Below are 21,007 nucleotides of genomic sequence, written 5' to 3'. Positions count from 1 at the left end.
GCATCCTGCGGCACGCGCTGTCCGTCATTTGTTCGAAAGACCAGCGACGCCTGTACACCTTGGGCCGTTCTGGCCCTCCATGTCTGGGTGTGGGGTGGGGCCCTGCACATGGGCTGCCACCTCGAACCTCTGCCAACACTGCTGCTGGCGCCTTCTCGGTTGTCTGGAAACCCGGTCTGCCAGCAGCACCACAAGGGCAGCTTCCCCCGGGTCCAAAGCATCATCCATATTGTTTAATATCTGTAAGGAGTTGTGGGAGGTTGTCAGACTGACAGCTGGTGGTGTCTTCCACCCTGGGACCCTCCAGACCCCCATTGTCCCCCCCCCACACCCGACACGCCCTGCCCATGCACCCCGGGTCACAGAGGGGGGCCCTGCTCATCAGACCCAAGACCCTTTACCCCAGACAACCACGTGTAACATTACCTGGACCAGGTGCTTCTCCCCTCCATGGTGTACATACCCTCCCTCTGGTCGCCACCATGTCCCCGTTACTGGGGCCCAGTCCCTGGGTGTTCAGATGTTGGCCGCTGTGTCCTAGATGCTGCCTCCTGCAGTGTTCAGGCACAGTGTCCAGGCAGCACCATCTGATTGGGATGCTAGCCAATAAGGCCCACATGCTACATGGCCTGCCCACCCACGGGGATCCACTTGGGATGTGTGAAGTGCTCACTAAACCACGATTGCCAATTCCCTGTTAGCAATACCCATCAGCCGCACAGCCAGAGACCTCCACGGTCAGTGCGGGTTATGGGTGGTCAGTGGGGCAGACGGGCAGGGGCTGATGTTGCTCCCGGAATGGGGCCACATGGTCCATGGACCCACAGGCACTGGGAAACCTATTTCCACTCCCCACCAGCCCAGCCCAGCCCCCCGCTCCGCAAATCCACCCCCCGCCCCCCCCCCGGATGGTGGGCCACCCGACCCAGGCTGGCCCCCAGTGGCTCCCCACCCCCAGACTGGCCCCCCAGTGGCTCCCCCCGAGGACCGGGGCAACAATGCCAGTACCCCCAAGCTCTTTGCCTGTGAGTGAAGGTGGTTTCTCACCTCCTCGGGTCCCCTTCCACCAGCTTCACTTTTTTTTAAAGGAGTACGGTTAGCAGCCGGCCTGACCACTTCCTGGAGAGGCCATTAGATCACAGGGGGCCGTTATATGGGGTCACTCCCATTAATTGTATGGAGATTGGGCTTAAGTGGTGATTATTGGTTTATTGCCACGCTTCAGCAGGAACCTGATTTCGCCAATGGGAGCAGGTCGGTTAGATCGCAAACAGATCGGTTCTTGATTTTGGCTTCTCTCGCGGTTTAACGGCCTTGTTGCACTCTCGTTCTCAATTAAATAAGGATGCAAAATTTAATAGTTTGGTCATTCTTTGTGGAGTCCAAATCAACTTGCTCACAGGAATCAAGGCCATGCCACTTCATTTACTATTTTGTCTCCTAAATATAGTTGCCCTTTTTTGTTTCCCTGAATGTGTGTGGTGATGACTGTAGTGTATATATCATGTAAATCCATGACAACGCATTGTTCAGTCAAGATTGTTTCTTTCCTTATATTGAGGAACACTTTTTTATCTAACCTTTAACTTCGGTGGAACACAGCAATGTAGTCATCACTTTGCTACATCTTTTTAGTTGTCTCAACAACAGTTTATCTTTCAAGCACCAACAAGCAAATCTATGCACAGAGCAAGATTGGGTGCTTAAATAAAGCTTTTTAAATATAATGTAAAGGAACTTAAAACATATCAAGACTGGCACTGCTTTTAAAAAGGATTAAGTTAAAAAGCTCTTCCGAGGGAGGATTCCATTTTTGACTATTTGTTATGAAATGGTAAACAGAGGTATGACAAATGTGTTTGCAGTTTTGCAAAATTAGCAAGCAATGGAAATCTTCCCCCAACAATAGCACTTTTTTTTAACGTGGTTATGTTTTAATTGTTTGAATTTAGTGACTGCTGGGGCAGCACGGTGGTGCAGTCGTTAGCACTGCTGCCTCAAGGCGCCGAGGACCCAGGTTCAATCCCGGCCCCGGGACACTGTCCGTGTGGAGTTTGCACATTCACCCCTTGTCTGCGTGGGTCCAACACCCACAACCTAAAAGATGTGCAGGGTAGGTGGATTGGCTACGCTAAAATTGCCCCTTATTTGGGAAAAAAGAATTGGGTACGCTAAACTTATTTTCAAAACGTTTAATGACTGCTGATAATCTCAGCACTGGATGAGTCACTACAAGGGAGAGAAAGTCTTTGAAATAAATGGAGCTGCTTCTTTGGCACCTCACTTGGTGAAAGTGGTTTGTGGTACAACCAAGTAAACCATCAGCTGGTCTGTACTCACTGAGCTGAGCTTGCCTCGGGTGACAATGAAACCTCGGTACCACTGTGCAAGGGAAGAAATTTCAGCTCAGAATCCCTGATTCAGATTTCTGTGCAATGACGCTAACTGGAGAAAACGCACGTTTTGACATCAGAGAAAAAAGGACCAATCTCCACCGTGATGCTCTATGCAGTTCAATAGCTTGCCAACACTGCAGATCCGGATTCACACATGACAAATGGCTACTTCAGTAAGAAGGTGCCGAGCAACTGCAACACTCCAATTCTGACCTCCAGTACATTCCCAGTTTTTAACACGTCACCATCTAAAGCGCTTGGCTCTGGAATTCCCCTTTTCTTTTCATACCTTCATAGACTTTCATAGGATGTGAGCATCGCTCGCATTTATTGTCCATCCCTAGTTACCCTTGAGGTGGTGGTGGTGAGGCACCTTCTTGAGCTGCTGCAGTTGCTGAGGTGTAGATACACCCACAGTGCTGTTAGGGAGGGAGTTTCAGGATTTTGATCCAGTGACAGTGAAGGAACAGTGATATATTTCCATGTCAGGGTGGTGAGTGACTTGGAGGGGAACCTCCAGGTGGTGGGGTTCCCAGGTATCTGCTTCTCGTCTCCTTCTAGATGGTAGTGGTCATGGATTTGGAAGGCTGTCTAAGGTAAACCTTTGGAAACCTAACCACCTCCCTGTCTCTCCCTTTTCCATGCAGAGGATTGTTAAAACCTACCTCATTGACAAGTAAGCTTTTGCTGATCTGCCCTAACCGTATGTGTCTCGGTGTTGTATATTGTTTGATAGTTACTCCTTTGAAGCACCTTGGGATGCATTAGGATGTTACCGGTGCTATATAAATGCACATTGTTGCTGTTGCTCAGAGGGAGCCAACACCTTTTGCAAAAAGAAAATGGAGAAAATTAAACGGGAAAATCTCTAACTTAGAAGCAATGTGATTTTTAACAGAGTGTTCGGCAAATGCTTGCACATGAAATGTTGCCACTGAGTCAAGAAAGCATCCTCGTAAAACTTGCACAAGGTGATAAAAATAATATGTGGATCTCTGATTGTTGCACCAGCCTCGCAGAATATCAATGCTTCCTTGATGGTAGTATCACTGTCATGATAATCCCCTCCCCACACTCTCAGGCTCACTAACCTCCTCCGCAGCCAGCTCCCAGATCTCCAGCACTCACTTAGTGCCTCAAAATGATTCAAATCCTCAACAGCGAGATTGAAGCAAATAATAACCTTTCTGTTGTCACAAGTAGGTTGTCACACTAACACTGCAATTAAGTTACTGTGAAAAGTCCCTAGTCGCCACATTCCGGCGCCTGAAAACAAAAGTTAATAACAAATCTTTGTAGCTGAATTCTAAAGGGGGAGGGGAGTTTAAACATTTATTTTTATTCAAAAACATTTGTTCCATTGATGAATGAATGGAAACATTTTTCTCCCAAATCATTTTTTTTCACTACAAATTCAGTTACCTGGAAGAATGTCCCACAACTATTAAAGTGAGATTATATCCTCAGGGAAGTTAGCACTTAATCAGTTAAATAGGGGTATTAAAAGCCCATTTACACAGCAGTGTCTAATTCAGTTTTTGTATTGAGTTTGCAGCTGTTCCTCATTAGAATGCACCATGTAAATGGCACAAGTTTGTTTACTCTTTCAGCAGTAAAAAGGGAACACCTCGATGCTACTAGTTTCAAGAAAATCTGAAAATCATAGTGATCTAAATCAAATTCGTGGAAAGAAACTGATTCATATACCCTCACTAGTTTCCACACACCCTCCCCTTGTGCAGCAGTGTACACTGGGCAGTAATCTGATATTTACTGCTCGCTGTGTTCTCCTTGAGGAAGAAGGTGCCGTAAATAGGACACATAATAACTTGCAGCCTGATCATAGATTCAAACTGAATTTCATCTGGTGTGAGGGAAGAAACGTGCCTAGGGGAGAGAGTTTGAACAGGGTGTATGTACATCAGCCTGCAGGGTTTACCTAAGTGTGCAGGATTTATTTACAAGTTGCTCTGGGTTTGCAAGGCACTGGTGCTAAGTCAGCAATTTCAATATGCCAAGCCTTTTTTCAAAAAGAGAATTTGGCAGCGTAAAAAATAGTTACTGGGTCACTCAAAGAGCAACAACAACTGGTATTTATATGGCACTTTTAGCATGGTGAAACATCCAAAATGCTTCACACGAGTGGGTCAGCAGACAACATTTGACACCAGGCCACATAGGAAGATGTTGGAGCAGTTGTCCAAAAAGCTGAGTCAGAGGTGGGTGTGACGGGGAATCTTAAAGGAAGAAAGAGAGGTTTAGGGAAGGAATTCCAGAACCCAGGCAGCTGAAGGCACAGTCTCCACTCATGGAACGATTCACATCAGGGAGACACCAGAGGCCAGAATGGGAGGAGCACAGATAGCTCAGAGGGATGTTGGACTAGCAGGGATTAGGAGGGCTGAGGATATGCAAGGATTTGAAAACAAGGATTAGAGTATTAAAATGGAGACAGTGCAGGTCAATGAGCAGAGGGGTGGAGGAATGGGTGACATGTGGGCATTTACGTGATTAGGACCCAGGTAGCAGAGTTTCTGGATGAAGTTTATGCAGGATGGGAGGCCAGGGAGGAGATCATTGGAATAGTTAAGTTTGGAGGTTCAAAAGGCATTAGCTGAGAGTTTCAGCAGCAGAGTCACATGGTATTACAGAAGTGGAAGCAGGTGGTCTTGGTGATTGAAAGAATATGCAAAGCTACTGAAAGAACAAATCCTGTGCAGACAATACCTGGGCACAGATATAGGTAAACAAGACTCTGTAATTAAGATAAAATTATTTTTTTAGCCAGTGAGAGGAGATGTCTTAGAAAAGTGTACATTGCTGGTGGAGGGTGAAGTAAAAGTCCTGATTTTGGCTTACATATTTAATAGTGGACCTTTCACAGGCTAAATTCAGTGCAATCTGGAAATGCAAAATCTGCTGTGACTCAGTTTAATTGCATTGTAATAAGGAAGGCACAGTGCAATGTCAAGTTGCTTAGATCCCTTTTCTCTCATATTGGTGGGAAATACATTTCTTCACACCTACACACATGCTCCCTTCTCCCACTCTCTCTCTGCTTCCGAGGTGATGATCAATTAACAGACTTGTACTGAGGTGTGAGACTTATCCCTGCACTTCACAATTGGACTGCATGTGACACTCTCTCCTAGCAACTATGGATCCCAATGCATTACAATAGCTAGGTTCATTTTTCACCTCTAGGCTACATTCATGTTTCGCAGCCAACAGATGCTGCTGGTACCTGAAAGATAGAATCACACTAATCCTTGGATTTTTCACACTACTCTAATCCCATTAACACACCTGAAATAATAGCTTCTGTGGCAAATGCTCTCTTTTTCCCCCCTCGTCTGTTCTGTTATTATTCTATTTGAGGATTGTTAATGCTCCGCGCTTCTTGATTTCCATGTAGATAAGAGAAAATGGTGTCTCAACACGCCTTGCAAAGTATGAATTCTCAATTCCAGTTGAACTGCACAAACTTCTATGAGTCTTCGGCAGGCAAGTGGGAATTGACATAAGATGGTCACAGGGTTGTAGCGAAAAGGCTTTTTAAAAAAGCAAATGGATGTCACTTCACAATTGAATTACTCTTTGTGAAATAAAGTTTACAATTCCGCTGGGGTGCAGAAGCAGAGGGAACTTGAGGTATATGTACACAAATCATTGAAAGGGGCAGGGCGGGTTGAGAAAATGGTTATTAAGGGAATCCTGAATTTTATAAATAGAGGCATACAGTACAAGAGCAAGGATGTTATGACAACCCTTAATATAAACTGGTATGGCTACAACTGGAGCACTGTGTCCACTTCTGGGAAACATATTGTAGGATGGAGGTAAAGTATTAGATAAGGCACAGGTAAGATTTACAAGAATAGTTCTAGGAATGGGGGATTTCAGTTATGTAGTTGGCTGTTCTCTATAGAAAAGAAATCTGGACAGAATAGATAGAGAGTGGTGGAAGGGTTGAGAATGAGAGGACACAGATTTCAGGTGATTGGTAAAAGAGCCAAAGGGGGCATAAGGAAAAAAATGTATATGCAGCGAGTTTTTAGGATCTGAGAAGCACTGCCTGAGACTGTGGTGGAGGCAAGGTCAATCCTGAATTTCAAAAGTAAGTTGGATAATTATCTGAAGAGAAAAGAATTTGCAAGGCTAAAGGAAAAAAGCGAGCGCATGGATCAGTTGAGCTGTTTTTGCAGAGGGCTGGCACACACACCAAGGACTGAATGGCCTCCTTCTGTGCTGCAATAATTCTGTGATTCTATAATTCTGTTTACCTGCATGGATGCATTGCTTCAAAACAGCACATTGTATTTTAAACAACAATAATTATGTTCAAGGCGAGTGTATAGTTTAAAATCTCTTGTAAAATGGTAGCGATTTCCTCTGCAGTCTGTAGAAACCAAAGTTGAGCCTTCTCCAGGATAAAGGATTCTGGGGTGGAAATCCCCTCCCCCTGATGGTGGCATAGTGGTTAGCACTGTTGCCTCAAATGCCAGGGACCCGGGTTCAAATCCGGCCTCGGGTGACTGTGTGGAGTTTGCATGTTCTCCCCGTGTCTGTGTGTGTTTCCTCCAGGTGCTCCAGTTTCCTCCCACAGTCCAAAGAGGTGCAAGTTAGGTGGATTAGCCACATTAAATTACCCCTTAGTGTGCAAAGGTTAGGTGGGGTTATGGGGATAGGGCAGGGGAGAGGGCCTAGTGCACTTTTGGAGGGTTGGTGCAGACTTGATGGGCCAAATGGCCTCCTTCCTCACTGTAGGGATTCTATGATTCTATGAACCTAGGGACAGGAGAAGGCCATTTCGTCACTTGAGACTGTCTGCCATTCTGCACGATCATGTAACCTAACTTCATATCCCCGCCTTTGCCCCATATCCATTAATATCTTTGACTCACAAAAGTACCCTTGGAGGTGAGTTTGGAGGTGGGTAAGAAGATGTGGTGTGAAGTCCCCACTGCCATCCCACCTACATCCAATTAAGTCTGGGGCGGGAAGGCCCAACTGAAGGTCTTAAGTGGGCAATTATTGTCTGTCGTGTTCATTTCTGGGATCATAGGAAGGGTTCCTCATTCAATGATGCTCAATGCCTGATAGAGGGATCCAGTAACAGGAAGGGGGACATCCCTGTAGACCAGTCCCCTGCCCTAGCCTCTGACCCATTCCCCCTCCCCCAGCAGGGGGGGAGGTTACCTTAATTCTAGGGAAGGCTCAACATTGGTCGCTTATGTGCCTGAGCACTTAATACCAGCAGGGCCTGTCTACAAGTTGGGGAGTCCAGGGGACATAGTCTAAAAATTAGAACCAGGCTTTTCATGAAATTATGAAACAATTTTGCACACACACAGTGAAATTTTATGTTCATGACAGGGGTCTCACCTGATATGCGTTGACCATAAGACCATGAATGTAGAAGAAGTATATCCTAACTTCACTCCTAAAAAGTCTGGCTTTAATTTTTAGATTCTGACCCCTAATCCTAGAGTCCCCAACCAGTGAAAATAATATATTTTTATCTATCCTGCCTGTTCCCCATAATGTCTTGAAGACTTTGTTCAAGTTACCTCTCAACCTTCTAAAATCAAGGAAATACAACCTTGGTGTGTGCAATCCCTCCTCCTAGTTTAATCCTTGGAGTACAGGTATCATTCTGTTAAATCTACACTGCACTGTCGCCAAAGCCAGTGCATCCTTCCTAAGGTGTGGCACACGGAACTGCTCACTGCACAACTGCAAATGTACTCCACCCTTTCAGTTAAGTAATTTTGTTTTTAAAAAGCTTGTATCGTAGGTGTTTTTCTCATTTAAGTGGGTTAATAGACACTGATAGTAAATGCAAGTTATGCTCCATGTAGCAGGCAGTCAATAAAATGTTAATATCACCGCAGCCTAAGTTATGGGATATATTATTACAACAGTGATCTTTGATGTAATTCCTACAGTGACTCCACTTCAAAAATGTCTTCATTGGCTGGCAAATGCTTTGGAACGTCCTGAAATAGTGAAAGGTAAAAAAAATTATTTTTCAAAATCATTGCAGTGTAGGTCACATGTTCATTTGACTCCAGGCTTGTTTTCTCATCTGGCAACTGATGTCTCCAGTATAATTATTTTCTTAAAAAGAGGAAATGGACTTATCCTTTTATACATATAATAATAATTAAGAGCAGCATTTTAATAACATTTATTCAAAACAGTTACCCATATCTAGATTCACTTGACTTTGGTCACATTCTTGTGCTTTGTCTTGTAATTGTGGAACTAGCGTTGAAATTGTTTTCATAGGAAATGAGGAAATATCTACTGAAGTCAAACAGTTGTTCCTTTTCCAAAATACATTCACATAATTGAAGAGCGTAGACATTAAGTAAATGCTGTTTACTGTTCTCACTCGCAGCTTTCACCTACAATCAAGATAAGTGGCAAATAAATGTTTTGGGAAAGCAAGCATGATTTTTCACCACAGTAATGGTTTCCACAGAAAGTGGCAGCTCATCACGAGAGTTTTTTTAAAAAACCTTGGATAGAAGGAAATCTCTCTAATTATTTCTTACTGCTGTGAGGTGATGATGGATTTTGCCCAGTGGAAGTCAGCCTTTGTTATACAGCAGTGATTCAAAATCCAATGTTGGATTTTGCTTCTCATTTTCAGCCAAGAGGTGGCGATGACAAGGCTACATTTATTGCCCACCTCCTTGTTGCCCTTTTTGGAACTGCTGGACTCCTGTGGTGATGGTATTCCCATGTTGGTTTTACATGTGCTGATGACACCCAGCCCGTCACCTTCACCTCCCTAAATCTACTTCCACTGTATTTGATGTGTTGCACTACTTACCCCAGTCCTGGATGAGCTGAAACTTGGGAAGACAGGAACTATTGTCTTTAGCATCATCGCAAATTCTGTACCCTAGTCTCCGCCACCCCACTAGGGCCATCTGTTCCCTATTCTAAGTTGTCCTTTGACACACTGTTTACCCCTATTCTGCCATTAATACATTCTGGTCTCTTAATGTGCCACTATTGGCACTTTTTGTCCCTTTGTCTTTTTGTCCACAACATCTTTGTCAATCTCCACCTATCGCTGGCCCTTTATCACTGTTCCATGCACCCCCCCACCCCCTCCCCCACATGCACAACAGTAGAAATCTCATCCTATTTCTAGTTGTGTCTAGCTTTGACAAAATGTCATCCAGACTCAAAACATTAGGCTCCATTTTCTCTCCACAAATGCCACCAGATTGTCCAGCATTTTCTGGTTTTGTTGCAGATTCCAGCATCCGCACTCATCCAGACAAGTGGAGAGTATTCCATTACACTCCCGACTTGTGCCCTGAAGGTGGTAATTAGGCTTTGAGAGTTAAGAGGTGAGTTACTCTCCTTAAAGTTCACAGCCTCTGACCTACTCTTGTAGCCACAGTATTTATATGGCTAGTCTAGCTCAGTTTCTGGTCAATGGTAACCCCCCAAGAAGTTGATGGTGGGGGATTCAGTGATGGTTGTGCCATTGAATGTTGAGGGTAGATGGTTAGATCCTCTCTTCTTGGAGTTGCTCATTGCTTGGCACTTGTTTGGCACAAAGGTTACTTGCCACTTATCAGCCCAAACGTGAATGTTGTACAGGTAATACTAATAATAATCTTTATTAGTTTCCAATGGTAGGATCCCATTGACACTGCAATGAAGTTACTGTGAAAATCACCTGGTCGCTGCACTCCGGCGCCTGTTCGAGGACACTGAGGGAGAATTCAGAGTGTCCAATTCACCTAACAAGCACATATTTCGGGACTTGTGGGAGGAAACTGGAGCATCCAGAGGAAACCCACACTTCACGGGGAGAAGGTGCAGACTCCGCACAGACAGTGACCCAAGCAGGAATCAAACCTGGGACCCTGGTGCGGTGAAGCAACAGTGCTAACCACTGTGCTACCATGCCGCATATGGACACACTCCTAAGCTACAGAGTGCCATGTGTTAATACGCTAGTGTGCTTTTTTTAATTTTGACTGCTTTGGACTTTTTAAACAGTCTTGACCAGTTAAAATATTTTATTAATGGATTTGTCATTTCCATTCAACAGCAGAGGCAGGTTTTATCATTCTCTCCCTCAAAGCAAGCTAACTGAATGTAAGATATGAATCACAATTGCTTTTGGGCTCATTTAATGTTTGTATTGTTATGTGTGCGTGACACATGGTCATGTTACAATATATAATGAATGTCAGAGTCCTCTGTGATCACTTGTAGATTATCTCACTGTAAACCTGCAATAATGACATTACAAATGCCTTTGATGTTCTTCCATAAATATCATACTATTGTGAGCTACTTTCAGCTGCTAATTTACTGTAGAAACTCAAAGAGGTCTTTAAAGAACTTGATACTTTAAAAGAGTATTCCAGTTTCAGTACAACTTTGTCCCAGTTTCTTTTTCTCACTGCTCATGGCAACGGAGAAATATTTGCATCAACCAGTGGTACAATAGCTAAACATTAAGAATAAAACTGCTACTGACAGCTGCATACAGCTTCCTTACTTTACGTCCTCTCCAGATAAAGAACCTTGGCTGAAAATAGCAATATTTACACCATCAGTGACTTAAATTAAATGTGCAGCATGAATTATAAATAAGAGGGTGCGATTTGAAAGCTCTGGTTCAGTCCTGAATTTCAGATGACAGTCATAAATGACTTGAACTTCACTCTGTTATATCATCTGAACCTCCTTGATCATACTATAGTTTGAATGTTATATCTTGCTAACCATTATTCTGAATAATAACAAAATGCAAATAACTTTTAACTATGAATATCTCAAACTTTTATTTCTATGCTTGGTTGTCACTTTAAATGTTTATTTTTAATTTCCTGCATAATCTCACTTTCAATGCAAGTCGATTATGCATTTGCACAAGCAATTGTGAGACTCACATGTAACTTATTGTATTATCACATAAGAAAGGTACTTTGCAGGATTTTTTTTTACCACTACTAAACACCACTGATTCAATATCTGATTCCACAGTATGAATGGCTAATATTTTGCATGTTAGAGGTTGAAGTTGAAATCAGATTTTTTGGACTATCCATTTCTTTGGGTGCTGTAACATGAAATTGTTCCCTGGAGTAAAAAATGCACGTTGAATGGATTACATTTTCTTTTCGGGTGTAAGGAGAAATGTCATCCAATATTTTCACCTTCTCAAAACAGGTCTCTAAAATGTATTTTTAAAAATTGAGGAAAGATTGGAATCTCTATGCTGTTGGTTACTACATGGATTTATTTTTTTTAATCAACACAAAACAAAATAACCCAAGATATGTTTGTACAACAGATTTTATTGCTATGCAGCGTAATGGTGACTCAGATTGGCAGTGATTTTATTTTGTATTTTACAAGGCTTGTTCTAAATGTTTTAATCTTGTCAGTATTCAGTGTTTCAGTTTTGATAAAAATGAACCATCAATTGAACACTTCTAGTATAAATAAAACGTTTAACCATTCATGAAACTTCCAATTCTTCTTTAAAACAGTGCAAAGGAAAAACTTTGAAACTCTGAACTTCATGTTACATTTTAATACTTATAAATGTCAGTGAGGACAATATAACATGTTGGTTGATTGACAGCACAGTCCAAGGAATGAATTTCCTCTGTTTCCTTATTACATCTTGATGTGCATTTGAAATGTTTTGTGCATGTAAGTAGGCAGATTTGAGTGTGAAAATGTTGGTAAATATGTATCTTTGTTTATAAATGTTTTAGATGACCTCAATCTGAATATTTTAACTAAAGATATCTCATCTTCAGGATTAAATTAAATTGTGACAGTTTCAATGATTTTATTTGGTATTGGGGGAGATAAATGAATTTAGGAAAGTGAATATTTAACATGCAAATGATGTATGTGTAAATTAATGTATTTAAGTATGTAAATATATGTGTACAATTGTTCATTTGTGAAAGCTTCTAATTTTGCACATTCTGAAGCCAATTATTTTTGCAAAATACAAATGAACTGACATGACACTAAGTACATAATATGTTGCTAATGTAAATGCAATGATTCTCTGAAGACATGGGAAATGCAAAAGCTTCACACTATACAAATTCACTATTCCGTAATAACTGGACTCCGATTTCTTTATTACCGACCCTAATAGAGTTGAAGGCGCCGTTGGTATCACAAAGCGAGAATATAATCTACTAAACATTTAGCAGCCAGTGATATTCCAGGGTTCTTGTTCCCTTTCCGCCCAGAAGTTAAAATAATTAAACAAAAACCATCTCAACAATTTACATTTTGGTCAATTTGTTTATTGTTTTTAATCATTAAAGATTCCACAGGACTCCTCACAAAATGCTTCTGAATATAATGTACATTTCAGAACAAAAGTGCTGTTTAAGTTGTTGTAAAATAGTTTTTCCCATTCGTGTTTCCTGGAGCATAAACCCCTTTTGTTCCTCACAATATTTCACAGGAATAAATTCATTTGGAGAAACTGACGCTGGATGCTTTTTACAAATGTAAAAAAAGATTGGGCGATTAGATTACCTTACTGAAATAGATCCCGCTTGTAGTACATTCACATGCAAAGATAATTGCTACAGAAAAGAATTGCCTAGTCCGTAAAACGTTACTAAAGTTGGATATGGTATGAATAAGAGTTACAACCTTCGGTGGAAACGTATTAGTGTGCGGCAGACAGAACAGACGTCTCCGAGGAGAAAGGGTCGAAGGAAGATATTGGAGAGTCCTCCATTGCCTCGTCTGCTGACTAAGTTGTTACTCAATCTTTTCAGATTGTACCGACCGAATAGTTTTTGACTGTTTAACTAATATTCGACTGAAAGAGATGGTTACAAGTCCATGAATAAGTGTAGTCAGAGGGCTGTGTAGGATTCCTCTCTTCGCCATAAAAGTGACTGCTGGATTTCAGAAAAGTGTGCAGATACAGTTTCAAAAACTAGGGAAGAATTTTTACTTGTCTATCTGCACTAAAGCACCGAAACCTGTTGTCCTCCGCTAACTGGGACTTAGAATATATTCTGTAAATTGAACACAAAGGGAAGCTAAAAAAAAACCCGATATTTTACATTTAACCACATTGGTAACATACTGGAAGAAGGGTAAAGTGGACAAACACTTCGAAATGTAAAAACTAATTAACATTATCAATGATTTACCACAAACACCCCCAAGTATTTGAAGGATAAAATCATCTTAATAACTGTTTGCAAACCAGCTATTATGTTCGAAGAATTTATTACAGCAACGCAAACTCTAATACTTTAAATTAACGTCAATCATGTAAATCATTGCTTCATGCAGACTTCCAATTATTCTTTGATCTATAATACTTCAGAAAAGCGTCAATTAATTAATTTAAAAGATTACAGATTAATGCACCATTTACAATGTATCTATGCCTGGCAGTGACACCTGTACAAAGCATGAAAGCGGAGAACCCCGGGAGTAAAGAAGTGAAAGCGAGGAGTCCAGCGAATAATAATGTCTTTATTATATAGGGACCAATATTTATTGCAGCCATTGAAACAAAAAGATCATCGCTCCTCCATAATTTATGTAGGATAGCTTTATGTATGATTAAACGTCCTAATATATATTTATAATTCAAGCATTGGACACGCATTAAAATATGCACTTAATGGCAAATAAATCGCATTAATATCGATAGGTGCAAACAGGTTATTTTAACAGAAGTTGGGAGCGTAAAGGGAAATTTAATTTAAACTGTCAGCCTTTTGATACCAGCATCAGGTTTTAGTTTGAACCTTTTGTAACATTTGGATTTCCAAACGCCACTGCCTGGGCTCCAGTTTTTTTGCACTGAGAATTAGTATAGTACACCACATTTGGGAAGCGGTCGTTTTGTTTCTGCGCACCTTTTGGCGTTTGATTTTAAACGATTGCAACTGGGCAGAGAGGGATTTGGAAAGTGTACCCTGTGACAATGGGAGAGCTTAAAGTTGTCCAGCTCCTCCAGGACGCTGTGTCCTCAGTAAATAAACGGAGTCCACCCCTGCTTCAATTCATTCAGTCGTGAAGGGAGTCGCAAAACGGGAGCAGAGTGTACAATTTGGCCAAGACTGTTTAATGAAGGAAGTTCTCAGCTCGGCCTGGGGGTTCTATCAATACAACATTCCTGGGTTTAAACCGCAGGCAATCACATCAAACTTGTCAAACAATGCGGAGGGCACTACATTAAGTGCGGTAACAATCTCTTATCAGTTTCTCTTTTTTAAATATATCAGTGGCACCTTTCAAATATTTGGGTATGTCGGGATCGGTGCTGCTGTGCCGATGTCCTGTAGACGGCGCAAGAGTTTCACCCTAAGAGGGAATAAACACTCAGGCAGGATCAGGAGGGGGACAGAGTCAGACCAGGAGACCGGGGCAGCCCTTCCATTCTCTCTGACCATATTAAAACTTAAGTCTTTTCTATAGAATTTACCGCCGGCTCCCCTCTTTCGATATCCTTCCAATGCCTTTCCCCCTCAATGTCAGACTGAATATTCAGATGCAGTAACAAGTTAGGCACAATTTAATTCGTTCCATTGTCGGGAATGGGGTCCAAACAGCAAGTTACTCACGGCCACTGTGAGGCAAAAAAATAAATAAAATATCTTCCATTGAGAGAGAAAAAAAATAGGACGAGACATTTGCCTGCAATCTTACCTGAACGGGGTGAAATGATCATTGTCTGCAGGAATGTTCCCCAAGGTGGGAGGTATAAGTGGCGCATTCAGATGGGTAAAATGTTAACATGTTCACAAGTTAAAATATTACAATAGAGAGTGGTGCAGGAGGTTTGTAAAGGTGACAGTGCGTGCTATATTTGACACGGATTGCTCAGCGCTGGCTTTATTGCTAATTCACTATCTCGCTTAAACAATTCTCACCAACACATCTACACAGGACTTTCGGTTCTGCGGTTCCGAATTCTATCCGGACCGTTTATGGTTACTTTGAAAGTAAAGCAGACGTTTCAATGTTTCAATAATAAAATTCTGACTGCGCTCACGGACATACAATGAACATCGCCTAGATGCCAATTAATTGCAATCACTATGTGACTTTCTGAGAATAAATTAATGCAGAACTTGGCTCTGGATAGCGACTCACAGCTTGGGACACGCAATCCTGGTTAAATTGTGAACTGGCTTGGGTTTTTTTTATGGTGCAGAGATTGTTTCCCCCCTTTTAGCTCCTTGATTGCGATGTCTTGATTTGTTTTTCATTTAAAAAAAAGATTGACAAGACCGTAGAACGGCGGGTCCAAGCGTTGGATTTCCCCCGGCATCGCGCGAGTGCGCAGAATTCCTTGGGAAGTTTCGGTCGTCGGATTCCTGAAAGTATTTTAGACTGAGGCTGTGGAACTGTCCTCTTGCCTTGTAACCCAGGCTGACCTCTAGATGACACCAGGAGTGGACACAGGGCAGTCCTCTGTTTAAAGAAACATTTCATCACCACCCTCCTCACTCCCACGTACCCTCCCTCAAGTCGTCAACAGGTTCAAAGCCTACACACTATTTAAAGCCTTCTAAATAGAAATTAGAAAGTTTATTTAAAATCGCTGTCACACTGAAAAGGAACCGGCGAGCGTGTAAACATACGTAGCAACCAATGTGCGAGGCGTGTCACTGTCATGTTACTAAGCTGAACATCGACAGTGACTCTAACTTTGTGACAAGGTTCTGAGGAGAGGAGGGTTTTTTGATAACTGTGAGTTGAGGTTACAATTAGGTCACTGTCTTAACACGACCAGGAACAGAGCAAATCTTTAGGAACATTTTCTCTGGCCAGAAGGGAAAACAGGGTGAGATCTCCTGCAATGCCCAGAGCAGTGGCCACATTACTGTCTGAACTAATGACCTTGATCAACTTCACACGCATCTCTCTTTCTCTCTCTCTCTCCCTTTCCTTCCCATTGTTTGCTTTGCCCTTCCTCTCGATGGCCACCAATGTTGGCAGATTCGGCCGGGTTCAGAGATTCTCAGCGGGAAAAAAGAAAAGCACACAGCCCCTGGGGCGAGTGTATCGAGTGGCGAAGGGGCGTTCGCCCTCCCGGGCAATGACTGTGCTGCTCCCTCGGTGTGAGAACCCAACTGCCCCAGTGTGAGCAGAAACCCTGCTGAGCTTTAATACATCAGCTAAAACCAAACTCCAATGCACCGAAGATAGAGAAACACTAACTGAACACTCAACCATACGGTGTGTGGGCTTCAACCGTCAATAAACAGCATGTGGCGACCATTATTAATACGGAAGATTCCTAAATAAATCCCAGGTTTTCATGGTCATTCCTGGATTTACATTGCAGTTATTTCAGCAATTGAATGAATGATTCCAAGATGGCATTTTAAAATGTATGCACTCTGCAGAAAATTTGATTTTAAAAAGCCTCAGGTTTAAAAAAAAAATCACACATGTTAAGAAAAAATAGTGTACATATACATAGAGCTAATAAAAATATGAGATGTGTAAATTGGTAGGGACAGATAGATGTATGTAATCAAACCATTATTACCTGCTAACTGTTGAAATTATTGTTGTAAATGCTCTAAATGTACATGAAAAAGTAAACATTCTGCAGCTATAAAGAATACAACTTAACTAAGAATATCCAGGTATTCTAAAAGTATATTAGATCGAAAAGAGGAATTAGATTGAAATTTGCTCCTTTAGATTCCAATTAATGATGGTTTAATCCGGTGGACTATATTCCGTTATTGCGTGGAGATATTAAGGGGTCTTTTAAAGGAGGTGCTGTCCATTTTTAAACTCTTGCCCCCCCCCCCCCCCCCATATTTACTCTTTAATTTGGAGGAATTGAGCTCACAGAAGTTGTGTTCCAATTGAAGCGTCTGAACTTTGCGGGATTTGACCTGGCGGGTTGGGTTTGACTGTAACAGAACTTCTGAGAACGCCTTGACATTTAAATCGTACATCTTGCTAATAGAAATTTTATTTCGCTTTTTTTCCCCCCCTCAGTCGACGTTAGTTACCTCCCCGTGTAATGATTTAATGAGTAATCTATTGTAGCTGCCGGTGAGATCAGAACCCGCTCTCCGCCCCGTGTCCTAACTGTAAGAGCTGCTCAGCAACTGCTAAAATCGCATCCACATGCGGTTTGACTAAATAAATTCATATCGTTCAACGTTAGCCCTGTAAAAGTAGACAATTGCTCACTTCTGGGGGACGGAGGGGGGGGGGGGGGGGATGGGCACACTCACTATTCAAATGGGATTTGTAATGACTTTTGCACTTTAGCGATGCCGTTTTGGGATCTTTCATTTCCAATCTTATTGGGTTAGTCTGGAGGAATTGCAAGAAAAATATTTTCTTACCTGAGACACTGGATGTCTTTAATACGTGTGGGTACTCGGGCTGCGTGGTTTTCCGATCGAGCGCCAGACTCCATCAGAACTGTCTAGAGGGTGGCTATCTCGGGGATGATATTTGATTATTATTGTTTTTCAAATGTTCAGTGCTTCTGATTTTCTGCTTCTCAATCAAAAGAAGCGACCCCTTGCCTATTTCATTGTCTCGGGACGAATTGTTTACACGCGGGGGCATTTCGATCTAATTGTTATGGCAATGTAACTCTCGCAAGTTTCTCGGCAACTTCTAACTGTGGCCCTTCAGTTTGATCAATGAAATTGTTTTATTTCATGTGGGGGCTCCCTCCTCCCGCCGCTCCCTCTAACCCCTCTCTATCCACAACCAAGAGTTTAAAAGCCAATGTTTAAAAATTACTCAAAATGAAAGAACTAGGTGTAACACTTTCAGAGGGGAAAAAAAGAAACATCCCTTTTAACAGAATAAAGTTAATCAAATGGATATGGCGAGGAGGGGGTTGACTCAGAGAGCAGGAGAGGGATTTTTTTTGGTCAGAAGTGAAGCTGGTGGCAGTCAGTCAGTGCTGCTTTGTGGAGCCGCCTCCGTCCATCCGTTTAAGCCAATCCCTTTGGCTACTGAGGCATCCTCCGATAATTGATCACTGGAAAAGCCAATCATATTGTGGTCTTCCCACGGCGCGCTATGATTGGGCGTTGGCTCCATCTTCAGTGCCCACAGAGCTCCGGGCTAGCTCATTCTCTCTGGAAAACAGGGGGTGGGCAAGAGAGAGAGAGAGAGACAGCGACTAATGCAAACAATGAGTGACCACAACTTGCTCCATCTGAGGGAACACCTTAGCAAAGTATAGCACGTAACAACACCAGGGACGGGATGGACACGGAATTGTTGATTTCATTTTGAATCTAGGCGTAACAATTCGCAATGAGAAGTGACAATAGCGGGAAACATTCATTAAATTAATAGATTTGGATAAATGGGCAGGCGATCTTTAAGGGCTGGAGTAATCCCAGCAGATTAGCTCGGGGAACAATGCCACAGAAGATTTGGCAAAAAGCACAGGAGAGAATATCACAATGTATAAATATTAAATCCCATATAATTGAAGAGGAAACTGCATGTAACCAAACAGCGTGAATGGCAATGTTAGATGTAATTTAAAGCCAGCAAGTCTGGTCACATTTATTTACCAAACAATATTTGCATTATGCTCGGTAAATCAAAGCATTTCATTTGCAGTTTCCACATTCAGGCCAGTTAACTCGGAAGATGCGTCAAGACATCAACACAAACTGCTTTCGGCATTTGCTAGCAATTATCATGCTTGGATCAAATGACAAAGCGATTGTTTTGATTTTTTTTTGTTTATAAAGTTATCGATGCAAGTAAGCAGAGGCGGGACAGGACACACAATTGTTGAAAAGTCAACTTCGTCCTGTGTACCCTAGGAGTTTTCACTGAAAATTAGTAATGAAGTGATTTCAATTTTTTTTTAACTTGGTGGGAGGGGGGGGGGGGGGCGGGGGGGATGTCGAACGTGCAGCTTGGAGGCGTGGGTGAGGAATGTGTACCTGCCGGTTGACGAGGTTTGCATTGCATGCGTCTCTGTGTGTCCCTGTTTGCAGCTCTCTCTCTCTCTCTCTCTTCCCCCACCCCTCCTGTGTGTGTGAGATGAGGTAGTCCAGTGCGCCTTGTGTAAGACGCGACCTGTTATGGCCACCACTGCTTCCGGGTTCCAGCATTCTCTCCAAATCCACCTCTGGCTCCGCAACACTGGGGCAGCAGCATCGGGCCCTTCAGAGAGCTCCAAACTCGGCAGAGAGTGGCATTCCCCCTCCCGTCCCCCGCACCGACTCTCCCGGGGGCTTCTCGCAGCCTCGGGTGCGCAGAGCAGGCGGCCGGGGAGCTGCAGTCCTTGCGGGGCAGATCTCGCTGCCATCGCTAAGGTGTCACCCCCCCCCCCCCCCCACTCCTCATCTCCACCCCCGACCGACCAGTGGAAGTGCAGAACGGATCATCATTTATTCACTACCTTGACAACCTTGCCTTGATTGACAGCTCGAGTGGCAGAAAGCCATGAGACACGGCAGTTTCGATTGAGGGGCGCTTCTCCTGGCTTTTGGGGGGGGGACGAGATTCTCCATGCTCCCAGGCGCTGTGCTGGTGAAAAAGAATATTTATACACCGACATATAGATATATCGTTTCGCCGCTCAGAGATATTTCCCCTCCACCACCACGACCCACCGCCCCGAGTGCATCCGAGTTTAAGCTGAAGACTTTGGGCGAGATCATCTGCAGAAGGGGAATTACAGGGATCCTTGAGCTGCCTTTGGACTGGCGTGTTGATTTCTTTTTGATACTGGCCCTGTAGAAACTCCTGCAGAAGCTGATACAGAGGGAAGGGTTCGAGACAGGCCGATGGCGCAGAGGGTGAGTGAGTTTTCCCCCTCCTAATATTGGATGTAGTTCCTGCCAAAGGCACGGTACAAGTGGACTACGGTCTGTCTCAGTCAGACAGCGCGGTGCTGACCGCTTGTGAAAACTTTTCACTTATTTTTCTCTTTCTCTCTCTCGCCCCTGTTCTGTCAATAACTTTGAATGTGAAGTCGTGCGGTGCGTTTTAACTTTGTTGACATGCTGGTTTCCCGTCCTCACGTTTTTTTTTAAACAATCTCTCCTTCTCTCCCTCTCTCCCTTTTATACAGTATGATGAAATCTCACATTACGGGGGTATGGATGGAGTAGGGATACCGACTACAATGTATGGCGACCCTCACGCCCCCAGGTCTCTGCAGCCTGTCCACCACCTCAATCACGGGCCGCCGTTACACAGTCACCAATACCCGCACACAAACCACGCCAATGCCATGGCGCCGAGCATGGGGTCTTCTGTAAACGATGCATTAAAGAGAGATAAAGATTCCATTTACGGGTGGGTAGCTGGCACATTTTACCAATTGTTCTTCAAATTATTTCCGAGCTGGGACAAGAGACCTCACGCTTGACATGTTGGATTTATTTTATTTAATGTTTTTTTTTTAAAAGCAAAACTTTTATTTAACATGTGGATCACAGAGACTTTCATATTTAGATTTTTTGGATGAGATTTAGATTCGAGGTTTTCGAATAACCTGTGTCAGTTTAATTTCAGTTGCAATTGTAAATAACATAGTGGCTCCATCTCTGATCGTTTTGATGGATATTTTTGTAAATTTAATTTTGGGG

General features: G+C 42.8%; 1 protein-coding gene and 1 long non-coding RNA gene across 8 annotated transcripts in view; one reads left to right on the top strand and one right to left on the bottom strand.

Annotated features, from left to right (window-relative positions):
• LOC140421945 (uncharacterized) overlaps window positions 1-19,277 on the bottom strand; it is an 83,691-nt gene extending 64,414 nt beyond the window's left edge. For 2 of the 3 annotated variants that reach the window (XR_011947175.1, XR_011947176.1), the window contains exon 1: window positions 17,771-19,277. This is a non-coding gene — a long non-coding RNA (uncharacterized lncRNA). Of the gene's footprint in view, window positions 1-11,717; window positions 15,867-17,770 lie in introns of those variants that run through there. The other variant, XR_011947181.1, reaches the window with a different exon arrangement.
• Window positions 19,278-19,421: 144 nt separating this feature from the next.
• LOC140421923 (homeobox protein Meis1) overlaps window positions 19,422-21,007 on the top strand; it is a 268,763-nt gene continuing 267,177 nt past the window's right edge. Inside the window, exons 1-2 of one of the 5 annotated variants that reach the window (XM_072506919.1) lie at window positions 19,422-20,212; window positions 20,488-20,714. In XM_072506919.1, the coding sequence (XP_072363020.1) occupies window positions 20,201-20,212; window positions 20,488-20,714 (239 nt within the window). In that variant the 5' untranslated portion in view covers window positions 19,422-20,200. The remainder of the gene's footprint in view (window positions 20,213-20,487; window positions 20,715-21,007) is intronic. The other 4 variants (XM_072506913.1, XM_072506896.1, XM_072506904.1 and 1 more) reach the window with 4 other exon arrangements.

This window comes from Scyliorhinus torazame, chromosome 1 (genome assembly GCF_047496885.1).
Source record: "Scyliorhinus torazame isolate Kashiwa2021f chromosome 1, sScyTor2.1, whole genome shotgun sequence".
In the NCBI taxonomy this organism is placed as follows: Eukaryota; Metazoa; Chordata; class Chondrichthyes; order Carcharhiniformes; family Scyliorhinidae; genus Scyliorhinus; species Scyliorhinus torazame.
Note: the sequence above shows the minus strand (reverse complement) of the source record. Positions and strands in the feature narration are given on the sequence as shown.